We start from the raw sequence: 21,153 nt of genomic DNA on the forward strand, positions 1-21,153 counted from the left end.
TGTTTGGTACTCAGTATTTAATAGGTAAGAGGAATAGCAGAATAAAGAAGTGGTGTTTCATCAGCATGGCAAATTGGTGTGGAAACTCACAGCAACACTACAGATCCAGACCATTTTTGGCAGGGCATTGCTTGAGTAGAGGGTGACTTGCCCAGCATCGTAAAGCTAGTCAGTTGATCAGTAAACCAGCATTTACCATGTGGCTACTATATGCCAGACAGGCACTGTGCTAAGAGCTAGAGGTACAAAGGAAGGCAAAAATTAGTCCCTGCTCTCAAGAAGCTTACAGTCTAAGGGCATGGAGAGAAATAAAGGTGAAAGTGGGGGATAGTAACAGGGGGAAGGCACTAATACTAAAGAGGGATGGGAAAGCTAAAGGTGAATCTGAACTCAGACCTGAAGGGAGCCGGGGAAGCTAGGGGGCAGAGGAGTGAGGACGTGGGGGAAGTTAAGAAACGTCAGAACCTGGATCTGAACCCATGCCCCACACCCTGCCCACATTATGCCACGAGATCTAATAAATGATACTGAGAAATAACACATGGTAGTCATGCAATACAGTTTGCCAAATAAAGAATCTGTAATTTAATTATTACTAAAGTGTTATTATTTTTAAAAGACTGCATGACTTCTAAAAGTTCATATAAGAAAGTTTTCAGCCTCATCTAGTTATGATTAGAAATGGTCTGCAGGAATATGGGTCCAGTAATAGACTACCCATAGGGCAGTCAGGTGGTATGGTGGAAAGCGTGCTGGGCCTGGAGTTTGGAATTCTCATCTTCATGAGTTCAAATCTGGTTTCAGACATTTACTAGCTGTGTGACTCTGGGCAAGTCACTTAACCCTGCTCACCTATAAAATGAGCTGGAAAAAGAAGTGGTAAATCACTTCAGTAACGTCGCTAAGAAAACCCTCATGAGGTCATGAAGAGTTTGACAGGACTGAAAATGACTAAACAACAAAACAACAACAATGGATTAAACATGTTTTCTTAGGACCCACCTGAGAGCCAAACATGTCCAAAGAGACTCATTAAAATAGGTGGGACTTATTCATCCTATACAAGGCTGACTTTGTATAGGTTTGCATGTTGTCTCCTCCAGGAGACTGAGAGTTCCTTGAGGACCAGGCCTGTCTTATGCCTCTTTTTGAATTTCCAGAACTTAAATCTGCTTGGTCAATAGGAGGTACTTAATAAGTACTGATTGCCTGGACGGAGGATGATTTATTTTCATAACCACAGAAACAGTCTGAGTTGCAAAAGGGTTGCAATCTTCATCTAAGGAAGGAAGAAGCCACTACTTCTTACAGCAGTCAGCTCCATTATACTGGCCTCTAAGTGACACAGGGGAGAAAGTGTTGGCCTTAAGATCTGAGTTTGAATCCTCCCTCATATACTGACTAGTTATGTGACTCTGGGCAAGGCACTTAACCCCTCTCATCCTCAGTTTCCTATCTATACAATGAGGATAATAGCAGCACTTAATTCAGAGTTATGAAGATTAAGAGAAATAAAATGCAAAGTGCTTTGCAAATTTTAAAGTGCTATATAAATTGCTAGCTATTATTATATAGAGCTTGCTTTGCTTTTGAAATATATAATTAATGTAACATGTGACTCTCAAAGCTGCCCTGCATGTCTGTGGTCCTCCTGGCCTACCTTCTTTTCTCTTCTCTTTTTTTGAAGGGTGGAGAATAGGGGACCTTTCCCGAGCTTCCTGCCATCTCTCATTTCCCCCCAAAGAAACAAAAAACCATTGTAACAAAAAGCAAACAAAGTCAAACACTGACCATGTCAAAAAAATGTATGACTCGTTCTGCACCCAAGTCCCCTGCCTCTCTGAGGAAGTTTTCCCTGACAGTAGGCCTAATTTTTGCCTCTTTCCAACTTCTCACTCATTGCTCCTGGTTCTGTTTTCTGAGTCTAAGCTGAGTAAACCTAAATCCCTTTTATATAACAGTCCTTCAAGTACCTGAAGACAGCTATGAGTTCCCTGAGTTTTCTGCTTATGCAGGCTAATAAGTCTCAATCTACCTTCATATGACCTTGAGTGAAAGCTCTTCACAATCCATTCTGATTTTCACTCATGTCCAAGTTCTTCACAGAAGATTGACCCAACGTACAAATCACAGAATATTAGAGATAGCCACCAAGAACCTTTAACTGCCCCCTGCACTATCTACACACATGCCAATTATCTTAAGTCAGAGACCATACACAGTCCTAAATGATACGGGTGGTGACCTGAATTTGAGAAGGTCTTTTATTTTATTTTTTTGCTTTTTGGAGGGCAATTGGGGTTAAGTGACTTGCCCAAGGTCACATGGCTAGTAGGTGTTAAGTGTCTGAGGCCAAATTTGAACTCCTGACTCCAGGGTCGGTGCTCTATTGACTGTGCCACCTTTTATTAAAAAAAACAAAACAAACTATGATGCATTAAGTTTCATGAAGTGATTTACACAAAGAAGGCTGCATAACAGTAAATCGAAAACTGGCTTTGGAGCAGGGAAGCCCTTCCTTCAAATGCTGCTTCTGACACAAAGTAGCTGTGTTCCCACTGGTAAACTACTTAATCTCTCAATTTTACCACCACCTCTCAAAGACTGCTACAAACAAGTGGCTCAATTGCATCTATGAATGGAATTTCTACATAATGATGAAATCACAGGTCTAAATTTTAAAAAAGGGAGAGAATGTGCTTTAAAGTTTTCAATCACTGTCATACTTGATCCTCATGTTATAATGTTATACTTAGGCCAACTGTTGCTGTGCATTCTTTTTTCAGTGTGTCTGTTTCTTCATCACCCCATTTGGGGTTTTCTTGGCATAGATACTGGAGTGGTTTGCCATTTTCTTCTCCAGCTTGTTTTACAGATAAGGAAACTGAGGCAAACAGGGTTAAGTGACATAACCAGGGTCACACAGCTAGTAAGGGTCTGAGGCTGGATTTGAACTCAGGAAGATGAGTCTTTCTGATTCCCAGCCCAGCACTCTTTTCACTGAACCACCTACCGGTAGCACACTACAACTGTAGTTCCCTTCCCACACAATACATTTATTACACGCAGAAGTTTTAGCTAGGGAGTATACAATTTCTATCTTGTAGATTCAGACATATTTTCTCCATTACATTTTCAGGGCATGTGTCTTTAAGTCATATGCCAAAATTCTACAGATGCTTCAGTCACAGGATAATAGAGTTGCAAGGGACCTTAAGAGTCATATGGGAACAGAAACAGTGAGTTTAAGTGACCTGCCCAAGGTCACACACATATTAAATAGCAAAGCCAGAATTTAAACCTAGATCATATGATCCCAGATCCAATATTCTTTCTACTATACATGCTGTTACTCGTCTCATTTCCTTTTTTATTTTTTGAAAGACTAGGTCTCTCTATCTCACCTAGGCTGGAAGCATAGTGACCACTGGAATCCTAATACTAATAGGCAAAGATGCTTTAACCTGCACAATTTTTCCAACGTAGGCTGGTTCACCATTACTTAGGTAACCCTCTACTCCAGGCAGCTCTCCATATTGGTGTCAGACTTAGTCCTAATGCAGCTTTGAACTCCACAGTTCAGTAAATCTACCAGCCTTAGCCTCCTTAGCAGCAAGTGTACAGACTACCATACCCGCTGCTGCCCCTCATTTCAAAGCAGTTGACCTAGGTAAGTTATACGATGTGGTTGTTGCTGTTTTTAACTTGACACAATCCAGAAAATACATCTGCATTCCTGATTTAACTTTCCTAAACATTGTCAAAATGTCAAATTTAAGGTGTCTGGTAAATACTGCTATTCTATGAGAGATTCGACCTGTTCCTTTAATCATGATTTGCCGCAGGGTGTTAAGGTTTTTAAGCTGAGCAAATCTTTAAAAGGAAAAATAAAGAAATTAAATGTTTTTAGAACTCATGGTTCTTAAAGGTTTAAAAAAATCACAACTACAACCTGACAATTGAGTCCTCTGACTTCATAACAAATATTAAAGGAGAAACAAAATTAAAGATACCAAATCTTAAGACAGCCAAAGTGGTCTCTAAGTAACAAGTTAATCAGGGTTGTGTGAGAAAATAATCCCTCCATAGAGCTTTGACCTGAATATTCATTTACCAATCACATGCTACTGCAGTACCTGTCAGCAGAATGACATCTGGCCATGTTTACACATGTGTATAAAACAGAACAGCTTTTCACCAAACAAATCAATAACGCTGAACCCAGAGAATGTAAATAAATCCCCACTGCCTAATTGCAGAGGTGTTCAGGAGATCATTACAGCCAGATTTCCTAAGAAGTAATAAGATCCCCCGCTTCCTTCAAGGCTCAGCTCAGGAGCCACTGAGCACTGGACAAACAGAGTTTGTGCTATGTAGCAAATACTGCTTCAAGAAATTAATATGAATAACTGGCAATCAAGGACAAATCCATGGAGTCTAAAGTTTCATAAATTAAAAATGCAATTGTCTTTCTTTGCCATTATTCCCACTGTTTTAAAAACTGCAAAAAACCTAAGACCAGAGATCAACAGGCTTGGATCCTAGGGCCAGATCTATCATTAAATAGGTGCCAAGCCTTATTTTCCTTACCTGCAAAATGAAAGCTTAAAATCAGATCATCTCTGAAATCCCTTCAAGCTCTTAATAGTCTACAGAGTTTTCTGGGAGGACAAAGGGGGAAGAATACAGAGAGAAATGATATATGATGGGACTTCTGAGTAATTGCTAAACAACTAGCTTCTTATTTCTTAATCTAAAATATTTCTCAGCAAGGCAAAGAGAACCTGGAAGTGATCTATTTACTTGTAACTTTTTTATACTGTATCTTCTGATTTAATCTACTACAAGAACATCATTATGAACATGGGTGATGTAAAAATTAAAAAAATAAATATTTGTTAATAAATTTTATTAAAATAATTTATAAAGAATATATTTATGTAAATAATAAAATGAATAAAAATTAGTTTATGATGATATGTGGAGAAAAGCAGGTATTCCAATGGAAAATACAAAACCTTCAAAAGCATTTTTTACACTTAAGAATAAAAGAAAATCACTTACCTTTATTTGATTAAACTGAAATGAATTCAACCCAATAAGCCTTTATTAAGTGTTTATCATGTGTAAAGAACTGTACTAAGTCTTGAGGGGAATACAAAGACATATAAATAGTTCATGCCCTTACAATGCAGACCTTACAATATGATAGGCTATGCATGACTTCTATTACCTCAAAGAGAAAAAAGAGCAAAGGTCTAATTCATTTCCAGTTCTCAGTATGGAAATTGATATATGGATAATGTGAAAATGAAAATAAACAAAATTGCTTACTCTTCTTTCCATCCATATCTGCATGGATTTTTCGAGCCAGAAATCCAGTTTTATAAACAGCAGCATTCGGGTCATGAGGAATGTCCAAGAAAGGATTAGTGGTGCTGCCAATGCGACTGATGGTCTTTGGATGAGTTCCATTAGCCTTCTCATCAGTTCCTTCTGAAGATTTTTTTTTCTCTTCATCATCTCTATTAAAGAAAAAAAGTGGGGAGGGAGACCACAAAGATTTATTTAAAAACATATAAGGTCTATCACAACTTTAGAAAATGATGACATTTAGCAAGTAATTTGTGTTCTGATTGTTTTGCGGTCAAGAAGAACTTAACTTAGCCCCAAAGGACTGAATGAGGACCAAGGATAGAAGTTACAGGAAGGAAAGTTGTAAGTAAAATCTTAAAAAATTAGAACTGCCCCAAACAACAGAATCTGTTTTAGGAGAAACACCAGAAATAATAGAATCCATATATCACCATTCTACATGCCAACTGGACCCTAGAAGAGATATAAAACTGGGGAGAACAAAGCTTTACTAAGATATGGTTACTAGTCTGAAGGAGTTAACAGTTTAGCAGGGATTAGATATGACACAACTACAGATATAATACTCATTCAACTAGGCGTCTCTAACTTTCTTTCTAGATTGTTCCTCCTTTTTATTTGGTTGGTAAGAGGGGTGTTTTTTTGGTCCAGACCTATGATTTTCTTGGTAGAGGGAAATTTCCTCTAGCAAAATGCAGATTGGCAAAGATTAGGTAACTTTACACATTTAGAGGGCTGCCTGGAGCCATGAGAGTGTAATTGAGTTTCTAGGGTTACGCAGGCTTTCTATGTCAGGGGCAATAATGTCAACTGAGTGCTGGAACTCTAAGGGCAACTCTTTTACCAACCATACAACACTCCTCTCATCTACTAGTTTTTAGATTCTGTGAAAAAGATGTCTGAGGTAAAGATCATCCTTGATTGGAGGGAGATAAAAAGACTTCACGGAGGTGAGGGCGTTTGAAATGAGTAGGATTTAGGATATGAATCTAGAGCTGACTTCTAGTCACCAATGAGGACATTCAGTAGAACACCCTCATATCTCATTTTTTAGATGAGGAAACTGAGGTCCAAGATAGTTAACTGACTTGCCCAAGCTCACTCCTTTAGTAAGTATCAGAGGTAGAATTAGAACACAGGCCTTCTGATTCCAAAGCCAAGGCCCTTTCTACTCTACCAAGATTCAACAGGAAAAAGTGGGAATGAAAAGATCACTAAGTTATCCTTTCAATACTTGAGAAGGGAGTGATTGAGGAAGTAAATGAGTAGTGACTATTCTGGAACACTAACCCCAAGCTGTATTTTAACGTATTGTGTGAACTTTTCATAAATACTATCTTGAATAGTCTTGGGGTAGACAGAAAATGTTGCTGGGCATGGGAGAACAATGCCAGTTTGGACATCTCTGTCTCCAGGAGAGAAATGCTTAGAGAAAAGAATAATATTAAATTAAATCAAATGGCTTCCAGCAGACTTATGCTTAAAAAAAAAAAAGAATACAGTATTAATGTTTTTTTCCCTGGCATTTCTAACTCTAGTCTCCCATGTGTATTTTATCTTTGCAACTAGAATGTATGCTTCTTACAGGCAGATACCTGAGTGAAACCTGCACTGGATGAAGTGAAAACGTGAGAGGATTGGTGGGATTTTATTTGTTGTCTACATAAGGGTCAAAGATGCAATCCAAGAACACCTTTATATTCTACAGTGTTTACTCAGAATCATTTATTTTTAAAATAAGATATTTCCTATCGGTTACTAGTAAAATTCAACCATGGACTTCTAAGATACCTCCCAGCCTTAGATTTTATGATTCTAATGAAATTCCTAATTAATCTTTAAGGTTGTCTAACTCTGACACTGAATCTTTGACTTTTTACCCCTTCAACAAATTGCTGAAAGCAATTTCAACTTAGCTAAGAGATAAGTACTTACTGGATTCAACAAAAATCTCATCCAGTTAATAATGGCTTGAAAAACAACTTAAGAGAGTCTTTGGAATTCCAATAAATGCAATGATAGACCATGATTCTAGGTGGGTAGTATGATTCCAAGTTGAAGCTTGCTACCCACATACTGACAGAGTTGTGATGGACTGGAAATGCAAAATCAGACATCTATTTTTAGATAAGATATATGAGGAAATTTGCTTTGCAATATGCAAATTTATTATGAAGGGTTAGGGAAGTAGAAAGGAGAGGAAAAGACAGGATAGTTAACTGAAAAAAAAAAATAATGCTATTAATTTTTTTTCTTAAATGGTGGAAATGTCCCAGGCAAGGTAATACAGAAGGCTTAGCAGGTTGGGGAGATTTGGAAAATGTAAAAGCAGAAAAGGAGTTGTGACTTTTCTTACAAATTATGGCTATTTTAAGTTCCTGAATACTCAGTCTAATTCTATCTTTTCTAAAATCTTGATTATAGATTTTTGGTATGATAACTTCAGCAATAAGAACAACTATAAGATGACAATTATATATTTGACTGACTGAAAAATGAAACTAGCTATCTTACTAAAAAGATAATGGTAATCAAAGGAAAAAAAATTGCAAGAGGGAGATGATGATTTGATGCTCTCAGTACTTACTATGGAAAATGACTAGTAATCAAAGAGAAAAACTAGTCACACATTTCCAAATGCACATATTTAAAATGAATAAAAGGTGAATAGTCTCATCTTTTAAACAGGACCAGTCCATCCACTCTGACCTGTGACATTTCATTATGAATTTGTACTAACAATATAAAGTAATAGAAAATCCATATCTGTTAAAATGCGACTAATTAAGTGAGCTTAATAATAAGTGTTTGTAAATGCAAAGTGTTTTCAGATTTTCAATATTTTCTCCCATGGATTATGTCATTTTAAACTCAAAATTAATAAGCAGACTAACGTGCTTCTAGGGGGCATCAATAATATCTGGACTGAAATGAGCATCATTTCCCAAACTCAAATTACAAACAAAAAAAGATTAGGAAAAATGATAAAAGCTTACTTAGATATGGCATTTGTTCCCATAAACATTCTTATTGTTAAACCCTTAAAGGATTCAGAACAGACATCTGATTTGGGGGTTGCTGAAGTTTTGTTTTCCAGTCCTGACCTAAGATTTCATTATTGGTTTGAGAATCTTGGAGATATCTATATCATGGAAATTCTCTCTACTGAAACACATCAGCAACCCATTGAGGAAGCTGCTAAGAACCCTGAGAGATTAAGGGAGTACCCCAATTTCATACAGCAAGTCTCTGTTCAAGATTGGTCTGGAGCCCTGGTCTTCCTGAGTCCAAGGCTATCCCCATAGCCACTAGAAAGAACATGATGCCTCTCTAGGCAGGTATTATCCCCATTTCACAGATTTAAAAACTGAAGCTCAGAGGTCAATAACTTATGCTAGATCATATGAAGTAGCAGAGCTAGACTGAGAATTGTGAATATTTTTGCAATAACATTTTAAGATATCCACAAAGTACACCCAGGGCCTCCTCATAGCACAATGTTATCCTTTGGTATTGGAGGTAATGATTCAAGCCCTAGCAGGTTCTACCATGCTGGAAAGGCTTTCCAATATGGTTCCAGCAACAGATTGAGTCTGCTTTTCAAGGAGTTATGGAGTTAAGTATGGAGAAGTTAATCACCTGTAGCCTAGCAACTGATGAATTATTTAGCATTGGCGGCCAATTAAGCAAAGAAAATTACAAACAGTCCCAAGTTTTGTGTGGCCCTTCCACAACAGTGGCATAGTGGTGAAAGAAGGAGCAGAGCTAAGAATTGTATGGTGTTTAGATCATCTGTAAACAATACCTTGTCTTGCTGATATTTTACTTGTAAATGACAGACTCAAGAGACAAGTCTTCTACTAGAAGAATGATTTCATACTCATCTTGAGACCAACATAGAGTTCTTCTCCTATCTGTATGACTGCCTGCTCCTTTGCTTGCTAGGTCTTCATCTATGACATGCCCACTTACTGTGGGTATTCCCCAAGATTCTGCCCTGGGCCCTCTTCTCTTTTTGCTCTATGCTATATCTCAGGTGGTGATTTCATCAACTCTCACGAGTTCAATTATTATCAGTATACAGATGATATCCAGCCCCAGTTTCTCTTCAGACCTACAGTCCTGTATCACCGATTCAATTTTGGCCATGCCAAAGTGGAAGTCTTGTAGGCATTTGAAATTCATTATGTCCAAAACAGAATTCATCATCATTCCCTTGAAAACCTTCCTTCTTAAGAATTTCCCCAATACTGTTGAAGAAAGTACTATCTTCTTAATTGCCCAGGCCTACAACTTCAGTGTTCTTTGTATATTGAAATGTTCATGTTGGTTGATGCTCATCAAATTCATAATAAAAAAACTAAAATAAAATGGAAACTGGAAAACAGAATTCAAGACTGATTTTTTTTTTTTAACTTATGGACTAATGCTAGTGATGAGTCTCCATATTTAACCAGGCTGCTCCTTGGACAGCAATTCAATTCTACAAATCACATACATATATAAATGTATGCATGTATGTGTCCATTCATCCATCCATCCATCTGTCCATCCATCCATCCATCCATCCATCCATCCATCCATCCACCCATCCACCCACCCATCCATCCATCCATCCATCCATCCAACTATTGGGCAGGCAGGCCACAGAGCACTGGGCCTGGAATCAGAGAAACCCGAGTTCAAATGCAGACTCACATGCTTACTAGCTGGGCAACCCTAAGCAGATCACTTAATCTGCCTCAGTTTCCTCAATTGTAAAATGGAGATAATAATAGCATTTACCTTGCTGAGCTATCATGAGGATAAGATGAGATAAATATTTGTAAAATGCCTGGTACACATTAGGCACTTAATAAATGCTTATCCCTTCCCTTCCTCTCCCCTTGGACCCCAATCTATTTATTTTCAAAAACTGGGTATCCCTATCTCACTCAGGCTAGAAATGTAGTGGTTATTCATGGACCAGTCCCACTAATAATCAGCATAGGAGTTTTGACCTGCTCCACTTCCACACTGAGCTGGTTTTCTCCTCTTTATGCAATGTGGTAAATCACCACCTTCAGGCAGTCACCATACTGACACTAGACTTAAGCTTACTGCAGCTCAGAACTTCATGCTCAAGAGATCAGCTTGTCTCAGCCACCCCAGCAGCAATAACAGGCTTGCATGTGCCACCATGCATGGTTCAACAAATGTTTGTAACTGATATTGGAGATATAGACACAAAACGAAAAACAGTATTTGCCCTTGAGATTACATTATACCAGAGTGGGGGGTGAGAGTGGAATATAACATGTGATCAAATAAATACAGGATAACACTCGGAGAGAAAGAGGGGGAAGGTTTGGGGGAGGAGGGAGGATTGCAAAAAGGTTTCAGTAGGAGACACCTGAATTCAGCCATAAAGGAATCTGAGGATTCCAAGAAGTGGAGAAGAGGAGGAAAAGCATTCCAGATATTGGGGAAACACCCAGCATAAAGATCAGAAACAGGAAATGGAGTCTTGAGTTCAAGGAATAGCTCATGGTTCAATATACTTTGGATATAGAATGAATAAACAGTAGTATGAAATGGCTAGAACATGACTATATCAGGCTAGAACATGACTATATCAGGCTGAGAACTGTGCTTTTTATTTAAGAGGCAATAGGGAGTCAACGATGTTTTTTGAGCAGAGAAATTACATGATCAGATTCATTTCTTGGGGATATGAATTTGTAGTTATATTGAGTCTAGATTAGAGAGGGGGAAAATTGAAAGCAAGCAGGCCCATAAGGAGGGTTTTAGAACATTTGAGACAAGAGGGGATGGAGGTTTGAACTAGGATGGTGGCTGTGTGACAGGAGGGAAGGGGACAGATAGGAGAGCTGTTACAGAAGTACAATTAACAAGAAATGGCAGTTCCTTGGATATACAGAAGGGGGGCTATATAAATTGGATATACAAAAGAGAGAGGAAAGTCGAGGAAGACTGTGAGAGCTTGTGAGACTGAGTGACTAGGGCAAAGTGAGAATTTAAATGGGAAGCTAAGTTCATTTTGGACATACTGAGCTTGGAATGCCTCTGGGACATTTAGGTGTCAATAGCCAGCAGGTGATAATGTTGGTGACGTGGGCCTGGAATTCAGACAGCCAAGTTTATACTTCCCAATACAACTTTCAAGAACTCAGGATTTCCTCTATATTATTGAGGAATTAGATTGGGACTGTGGCATTTCAGTAAATAGTTAGAGGAGGGATAAAAATTTCTAGCCTTGGGAATTATAAATCTATCATAGTCATAAAAAAGGGAGCCATTTCAGTTCTGGCAAAGTTGACCTCACAGAGAATGATACTACTAATATTTTTACTTCATCTTCAGCCTTTCTCTTTTGAACATAAAAGTCTTGAGTTGTTTGCTTTTCTTTCCTTGGAGCCTTCATCTTGCCAAGTGCAGTGATCAGCAACTTTAGTTAATGAGACCAAATCCCCTAGACTCCTAGCTTTATTAGAAAACATCACTAGTACCTGAACAGAGGACCTCTGAAAGCAGTAACTTTTACCTCTCCATCAGGAGCAAATAAATCAATAAAAGTTAGGGGAATATAAATTGAAGATACCAAGTTACAGATCATATAGACAAAATTCACTGCTACTTTTGAGGATCTATTACTCTAATGACTTTCTCTGAGCTACTCTGGCAGATCATTTGCTGAAGATGATGCTATAAATGATTTTCTGAAAACGACAAAAGGGGAGATGCCATGGAGTTCTCTGCCCCGACTGTGGAAAAAATAACGAACACAGAAATAGGCCATTCACCAGTTAAGAAAACTCCTGGGAGCTTATCTTCTCTTGAGACATTGGAGTATAAGACAGGTTACAAAATCAATTTTTAAAAATTGTGAACTTCTGATGTACCTACCACATCTTGTGTAAGGTGCATAGTTCTCTGGGTAGGCTAACCTATCTATTCTTAACACTGCACTCCATTTAAAAAATGATAAAAGCTATAGAAAACCTTTACTCTTTGCTATTCCTTTTATGCCCTTTGAACATTAAGCTTCTCTTGAGTTATGTACCATTTACATCAGGTGCCTTTTACTTTTGGAACCTTGAAAAGGGGTTAAGAATTTATAATATTAATACAACTAATACTATCACACTCAACCATGCATGCAGAAAGAAAACCAATTGTCTTCAAAAGGTGTCAAAATCGGTTGTTTGAAAAACAACATATTCTAAGGAAACATGAAATATCAGAATATACAAAGTCTCTTCTAGAACTCTATTCACTCTCATAGGTTTTTCAGGCATTGACCTCAAGACCTATTTTGTTATCCTGGGATAGCCTTGGGAATTATAAATATATTATAGTCATCAAAAAAAGGATCCACTTTAGTACTGGCAAAATTGACCTCACAGAGAATGATACCACTAATATTTTTACTTCACCTTCTACCTTTCTCTTTTGAGAAAGTTTATTTTGTTATCTTGAAAATCTACGCTCCAAATGCACAAATACTAAAACCCAATAATTTGAGGGTGGGAGGTAGAGAAGGTATAAAAGCTGTCATATTCAAATTATTTATTTTCCCAGAATGTATAGGTGAAACATTACCTGATCCACACTTATGCAAACTAATCATTTATTGCTATATTAAATAGCTACAGCATTAAAACAATGCACCAAGGTATTATACTCTCTTTTCTTAGGCCCTCCCTGATAATGACGATTTGTTTCTTTTGGGGGGAGGTAGGGACTTTGGGGAGGTGTCTGTTTGGGAGACTAAATGATATTGCCTAGGGTAGGTAAAAGGGCTATTCACTGACTAGGCTTTCTTCCCAGTTATGTTTCTAGTTAGCTGGATGGCCTTAGGCAAATCACCTCTTAACTAACGTCTTGGGCTCTTCAGTTTTCTCATCCATAAGAGGAAGGGACTGGACTAGATGAACTTCAAGGAGCTTTTCAGATCTAACTATAATTCTAAGTACCTTCCAGCTGGGCACTAATGAGAGTCAGGATGCCTGGTGGTTCACATTCTGAAAGTCTAAGGGAACTCTTAGGTAAAGAAGTAATTAACTCTGAGGCTGATAGTTCACACCCAGAAGAGTTTATGAATCATAGCATCAGAGAGTTGCAGAATTTTAAACAGAAAGATCATAAACCTCGTTAGAAATGACTCCCAATTCTTTTTTTTGCCCCCCAAAAGTTTACATTGTTATTTATCCTGAAAAGACAGGAATTTAGCTTTCAGATGTACTTAAGAGAAACAATTGCACCTAGAAAATTGAGTGTGACTTGTGAGGCTCCATGACATTTTATCCTCAGTCAACAAAACACTCTTCCCCTCAGGAAGGGAATGCATCCCCAACATCACTGTAAACAAGATTATGCATCAATCTTAAATTTGAGTTTTAATATCCAATGCACTTACAGGCAGGCTAAGAATATCACAGGTTTTCTGGGGTATCTGTGGGCTACTACATTAACCAATGGGATTTCCATATACAGAACATACCATCTAGGTCTCCTACACAGTTAGGAGGCAGACACACAAAGGTAAGTGGCAAAAGTTTAAGGTAACTGCACAAACTTAATTTGGAGGCAATGCTATTTGAATTATTTGAAAGGTTTCAGATAATGGTATCATTATGCTTGAGAGGATGGAAGATGCATTTAGATAATATTTATTTCCCTTTCTTCTAGGACTCTGGCTTCCTTACACCTAAGTTCTTAGAAGGACAAGGAATTGAGGTCTATCAATACCCATTTCAAGATAACAAAATAAGACTATAACCCTCTTCTTGAGGTTAAACCTATGAGAGTAAATAGAGTTTGAGAATGAGACTTGTATATTTTGATATCTTCATGTTTCCTTGGAAATGTGTTGTTTTCCAAACACCCAATTTTGGCAAAAATTGGTGGCAAAAGTCATACCTATGGCCCCTCTATGAAATGGAGTTGGATTCATGGCCTCAGTACAACATAAAATGTTTTCTGTGGGTGGGTTACTTTTCAACATGAATGAGTCTTAGCATACTACATTCAAACATGACATATTGGTATACTCTGAAAAAGAAATGACAAGTTGAATATGGGTAATTTGGGTAAAAACTGATTTTTTCCCTAAAAACTGGTATTTTTTCTACTCTGAAACCTTCAAATACCATTTTTCTTTATGAGGGAATAATGTTGTTGTTGTGGTTCATCTGTTTTTGAAGAGGACCAATGATAAACATGGAGATTATGTAGTGATTGCACAAAGGTACAAGTATGTTTTGGTGACTGTTAAAAAACATAAGTATGTCCACAACCTTTGGAGGGTAGTTTTTCTTTCATTCTTTTGATGTCACTGAAAAATGTCATATGTGAAAGGGAAGAAAAAAAGCAGCTTTGTTTTTTAATTTTTCTTTTCTGTTTAAGCAATTTAGAAATTGAAAGATTTGTCTATTGAAAGTAATAACCATACCCTTCCTAAAATTAAAAAAAATTAAAAAGAATGCAAAACTCAAACTTGGGGGTTAGTTAAAACATTACAAAGAAAGCCAGAAAAGAAAAAAAGAACCTCATTTGTTGGGTTGGTAATGCACTGGTAACCAGCCAGCTTGAATAAATGTTCCTGAAAACTCTACTGGGAAGCTTTTCAAAGTATATCAGTAATAAACAATTCAAGCTGTTCATCCATTGGGATATACTTTCTTTACTATTGATCCAGCTAATTGATTTTTCTCTTTCTTACTATACCTCCTGTAAATAAATACACACACATATACATATACACACATGTGTGTATATACATATATATGGCTTTTGTGCACGTGTGCACACATTCACACAGAGGTTGAAAGTAATAATTGCTTTTATGTACACATGTGCATGTGTGTACATATACACATACAACAATGTGTGTACATGTATACACACATCTGTATATGAAAGCACTATCATGGCCTTCAATAGCCAATGCACACGTATGTATATGTATGCCCACATGCATGATATGGCTGTACATCATATATACACATACATATACGCATGCACATATATACCTTGTCTTTTAAAAGCAATGACAACACTTTTATAAACAGATGTGTGTATAATTGTGTGTACATGTACATACATACACATATATACATACATACGAAAGCTGTTGAATATATGTATGCACTTAGTCTGGAATTAAATATTTTACTTTTACAAAATATTTTTGCCTTACTTGTATCATTCTGTAAATAGTGCTCTAAAACTGACTCAAAAAAAATGATCTAAATGATGGACTTGTGATAAAAAAAAAAGTCCCTCTAATCCCTCGTTCCATAAAACTTTTCATCTCATTGACTTTAAGGTTCCTTCAGTTCCACTGAGGCCATTAACACTATATAGTTTTCCGTCTGTTTGCCACCTGACTGTTCCTCTTATTCTGAAGTAAAAAAGATATGAAGAAAGATGATTAAGATTACATGATCAACAGACTGCATCGTACTCTATTGCTCTCTTTTCAGCATCATGCCCACGAATATTTCAGCTGTAAGAAGGACGCTGCCATTCTCTTCTAAATGTTGATGTAATTCGCAACATACATAAGGAATGAAGCTGATACTCTTCACTGATGCACAAACTCCGTGTTGTGTCTCTAAAAATGAAACGTCCTTCACATATTCACATAATAAACAAAGATTAATCTTTTATGTTTCTGTAACTCTTGACATGGGAATGTTTAGAAGATTATCATAAGGAACTGGTGCTTACACACCAAAAAGATACTTAAGTGCAGAATGTGATTCAAACTCCCAATAAAGCCAACAGGGACCCAACTATGCCCCTCTTATTTTCATCTTCTAAAGCCTAGATTAAACTTCTTTTTCAATTAACAACTAACTTATCTATCATTTTTAGCCCTTCAGATAAAAACTACTGAGTTAAGAAGGCAATATGGAACACTGCAAAGGGTAGTGATTCTGGAGTCACAGGATATGGGTTCAAATCCTGCTTCTAATGCTTTCTACCCATGTGACCTCGGCAAATCGCTTAACTTCTTTGGGTAGGAGTTTTCTCATGTGCAAATGAGGGAGTTCGACTATATGACACCTAAGGTTCTTTCCAGTTCTAGATGATCCTATGACCAAAAGCCAATTATGGAAAGATAAGCCCAGGAGCACAAAAAATAACAATAATCTCCAGACTACTGGCCCTGCTTTATCAGACTCTGCAATCATCACCCCCAGGAATCTCTTGGAGATTCACCCTGATGATTACTTCTACAAAGGCCACCAAAAGGCCCCCTTATCTTTAACAGCTGCTGAAATCCCAGAAAACAAGGTTCTCACCACCCAAGTCCTTGGCATTATCAAATGGATCAATGTTGGAAAACGGATATGGTTTTTATCAATGGAAATGACACTAAATAAGATGTGTCACAGACTTTTTGGGGGCTGCATCGTAAGGATCACTACAAAGCATTTCCACTTTACTTATAGCACAAAAATCCTAAATGTGCTGCTTCTCTCAATAGAATATGAAGTCCTTCAAAGTTAGGATTGTCTTACTTTCCCGTGCATACCCTTAGCTCCTGGCATAGTACTTTGTGCATAGCAAGTACTTAATAAATACTTTCTTCTCTATCATCTCTAGGATACAGGAGGACAGTTTTAGAGTCAATTCCAAATTTTCAGAGTCAACTCTAATATATTTACTTCTTTTTCTTCCCTTTTTTTGTACTCTATTTGATGTACAGTCTTCCTGATATTTTTACTGCAAAAGCAAGCAGCACTATCCATTTTCTAATGCTCTAGGAATGCAGGATTTAAAGATGAAAGGAATATTAGACACCATTTAGTTCAACCACTTACTTTTTGGATGAAGAAACTGAGGCTGAAACTTATTAATGATTTGCCCATGGTCACACAAGGAATAGGTGGCAGACGATTTTAACCCAGATCTTACACTTGTCCACAGCCTTTTTACTTTTTATTTTTTTTTCTTTTGCTTTTTGGAAGGGCAAGGCAGGGCAATTGCAGTTAAGTGACTTGCCCAAGGTCACGCAGCTGTGACAACTGTCTGAGACTGAATTTGAACTCAGGTCCTCCTGACTCCAGGGCTGGCACCTATTCACTGCATCACCTAGCTGCCCTGTGACTGTTCTTTATAGTAAATATGTCCTATGCAAATATTTTTGTTTGTTTAAATGTAATGTAATATGATGTTTGTTTAAATGTAATCTTTCCATCATTAACTAAAAACTATAATAGTGGAGGGGGAAAAGTAATATTTGTTTTCATTCACATTGATTCACATTTCATCACATTGAAAAGAATTCTCATAAATATTTAGAATATGTAGATTTAACTTTAAAGAAATATCTCTGGATCTCAATTTTCTCACCTGCAAAAATAAGGTCATTGCTTCACTGCTGACCTTACCCTCTTTTAGAACAGTATTTTAAAGTTTAAGGAAATAATCACTTCCACATTTTTATGGGAAAGGCCTAATATTAATGAAAGGTCATTACATTTGAGTGAGAAATTTACTACTAGAGAGAGGGCTCACTCTACTCAAATATACTACTAAGAAGTACTTAGTCTAAGAATGTTTTAGAAATCCAGAATCATTAGTGGATTAATATCCTAAAAATGAGAAAATTAAATTATGCAAGAAATCATCTTTTGAGAATTTAAATAATTGTAATTGGTTATTTAAACAAAAATGAAAAATGGAAGGAAGCTATCCTGAGGCAAAATCTGAGCAGCAAGCAAGGAGACACTGTGGATAGAGTACTGGAGTGGAGTCAGGAATAGCTAAGTTTAAATTTTAGCTCAGTCACTTACTAGCTGCATGACCTTGGGCAAGTCATTTAACCTATCTCAGTTTCCTCATCTGTAAAATGGAGATAATGATAGAACCTACTTCCCAGGGTTGTTGTAAGGATCAAATGAGATAATTATAAAGTATTTAGCATAGTGCCTGGTACAAAGTAACTCCTATATAAATGATCATTAAAGGTTATACCTGTTCCAAATAGCATGGTCTGTGTCAACAAGGAGTAATTAATTATTCATCAAACTAGAACGCAACTTTGGGAATAGATTACTTCAATTCCTAAACTAGATAAATTTAGTGGGGATAGGTAGGAAGGGAGAAGGAGAATAATCAATATTTATTCCACAAAATGCAAGTTACTGGGCATCAGTAGTATGTTGTTATCCTTGACAAGTGAGTTTTCTTTCTGGGCCTTGGTTTGCTCGTCTGTAAAATGGGGGACCTGAACTATCAGGTCTTTGAGGATCCCTGTAGCTCCAGATTTATGACTTCATGATCTAGCTGGCCACAGACTAAATTATGCTTTATATTCCATCTATACATCTTGCCATCTGCACAGTGCTTTTCAACTCTTGCTCTGGACACAGTACTTAAATCAGTACTACTATTGCTTCTGAAAAGGGCATATCAACCAACTGCCTCAATTTATCGGATCAACTCAACCTCTTTTTGACTCCTTTCACAAAAATTTGCTTTTCTGGTCAACAGACCCCCATATCTTTTTGTTGTTGTATTGTTTTTCAGTCATGTTTGACTCTTTGTGACCCCATTTTGGGTTTTCGTTGCAAGGATCCTGGAGTGGTTTGCCATTTCTTTCTCCAGCTCATTTCACAGTTGAGGAAACTGAGACAAACAGAGTTAAGTGACTTGTCCAGGGTCACCCAGCTAGTAAGTATCTAAGGTCAGATTTATCTTTGTTTCTCCTATCAGTAAAACACTAAATAGGCAAAACTGTTTTCTTTAAAGGAAGACAATAATGCATTCCTTCAAAGGAAGGAATAATAGAGAAGTCAGAGATCATATAGGTAAACATTATCTAATATGTTCATTGAGTCAATGAAAACAAGATGACAATTGGGGAAATAGCATAAAAGGAATTAGCCAAACAATATTAAAGTATGACTTCATGCTTGGGCTCAGTTATAGGATATTAGAAATGTCACAGAGAAACAACATTAGAAAGAACAATTAATATGTGGTATGCCTGTGGTGCCACCCATTGCAAAGAGCCTTTAGATGCCCTGAGGGCACTGAAAATGCATTATCCAGTAGCCTAAAGTTTCCTTTGCAACATCATCCCACTCAATATCCTAGAACAATTTGATATGTGAAGGCTGATATAAAACAATTCAATTTTAGAAGCAGAGATAAGAAAGGTTCCAAACAGTTCTTGTTGCAAAATGAATTACAGGGCAATATGTAAGAGCAGAGTTCAACCTTTCAGTGTAGGGTTGAGAAGAGATTTATTCAGACAAATCAATGAGAACAATCTGCTTCTTGATAGGAACATTGGCAAGGCTGGCACTACAACTAACGAAGAAATAGGTAGTTACCTTGAGCGAGAAGTTATCAACATTGATAGAGCAGGGACTTCCAGCTCTTGTACAGAGACAATACCCATCTCTGCCCTCCAGCCCCCCCACACCTTTGATCAACAGAGCGTAGTATGGGCAAAGAGTGAGAGCACTGGTCTAAATTCTTACTACAGACCTGCTAGTAGCTAGTAATATAATCCTGGGCAAAGCCCTTAACCTTTCCCAATTTTAGTTTCTTCATCTGTAAAGTGAGGGAACTGTTAATAGATGATCTATAATTACCTTGCATTTATTTGTCTTCCCCAAGAGAATGTAAGCTCCTAAAAGGCAGGAACTATTTTATATTTTTTTGTTTTTTAACTTCCTTGCACACTACCTGGCATACAATTGGAACTTAATATAGGCGTGATTTATCAATCAATTGGCTGACAAAGATGCCTTCTATCTTTGAACTGTCTTGCTTGATAATTCATGATGCCACCCTCTTCTCTCTGTGTCCAGTACTACATATCATAATATTTTATATTAAAGTAAGTTAAAATTCATTCTATTCTGATGGCTTTTGGGGGGATTTTGTGTTGTCCTCTGAGTTAAATGGAAGTACTTGGCTGACCTGTGGAATGGTGACGTACATAATGGTGCGTGACAAGTGAGAAAGATGAAAAAGGGTCCATCATCCCATACCAGGGATTCAGAAGGGGGTTTTAGATCCATATTTCAATTTAATGGCCTAAAGGAATTGCCACACAATAGACGAAGGCAATAGAGGAAGTAATAGCATTCAAGGATTTAAATTTCAGTTCCTATATACTGATACACTGTCACATGAGCAAATCTATCCTCTGTGCCATTCTTAATTGAGAAGACAAAAATAAAAATCAGAAATCACTTAGAATCTAAAATGGCAGCTGAGATGTTTAGAAGGTGATTATTTCCAGTGTTTAGCACAATGTGGGTACCTAATAAATGCTTCATGACTATCATTGACTGATTTTCATGGAATATCATTAGAAATATGATTTTTTAAAATTCTCATATAAACATTACACTTACACTTTTTCATCACATTCCTGAAAATAATTAATTTTGTTGTCTAAGTTACTTAAGAGATCATAAAGAGCCTGTCTTTGTTAATTCTTAAATTGCATTCAGCAATCCATGGGGACCAGGTACTCAACCCCATTTTAGCTTCCTTTAGTGAACTGTGTTACAACGTAAGCTCCTGGAGGGCAGGGATCGTCCTCCTTTTTTGTATTTATAGTACTTACTCATGGCACAGTACCTGGCACATAGTAGGTACTTGATCAATATTTATTAACTATGCACTATGATGCTTTGTTTTATTTTCATCTAGACCTGTGTTTTCATCAATAGTCAGGAACTCCCAGTATTGAGACTCAATTTGTCCGATATGTCAAAAGCAGGATCTCAGGCCACGTCT

The 21,153-nt window shown here is 37.1% G+C and overlaps 1 protein-coding gene across 10 annotated transcripts in view; it reads right to left on the minus strand.

The window, feature by feature from the left end:
• The window catches only part of PSD3 (pleckstrin and Sec7 domain containing 3), an 804,858-nt gene that overhangs the window by 140,682 nt on the left and 643,023 nt on the right, over positions 1-21,153 (minus strand). For all 10 annotated transcript variants that reach the window (XM_069075744.1, XM_069075743.1, XM_069075746.1 and 7 more), the window contains one exon: positions 5,335-5,525. In XM_069075744.1, coding sequence (XP_068931845.1) covers positions 5,335-5,525 — 191 coding nt within the window. The remainder of the gene's footprint in view (positions 1-5,334; positions 5,526-21,153) is intronic.

The sequence above is a fragment of the Petaurus breviceps genome, unplaced genomic scaffold, assembly GCF_028583685.1.
Source record: "Petaurus breviceps papuanus isolate PSGF00001 unplaced genomic scaffold, PetGlider_PUasm1.0 90919, whole genome shotgun sequence".
Taxonomy (NCBI): domain Eukaryota; kingdom Metazoa; phylum Chordata; class Mammalia; order Diprotodontia; family Petauridae; genus Petaurus; species Petaurus breviceps.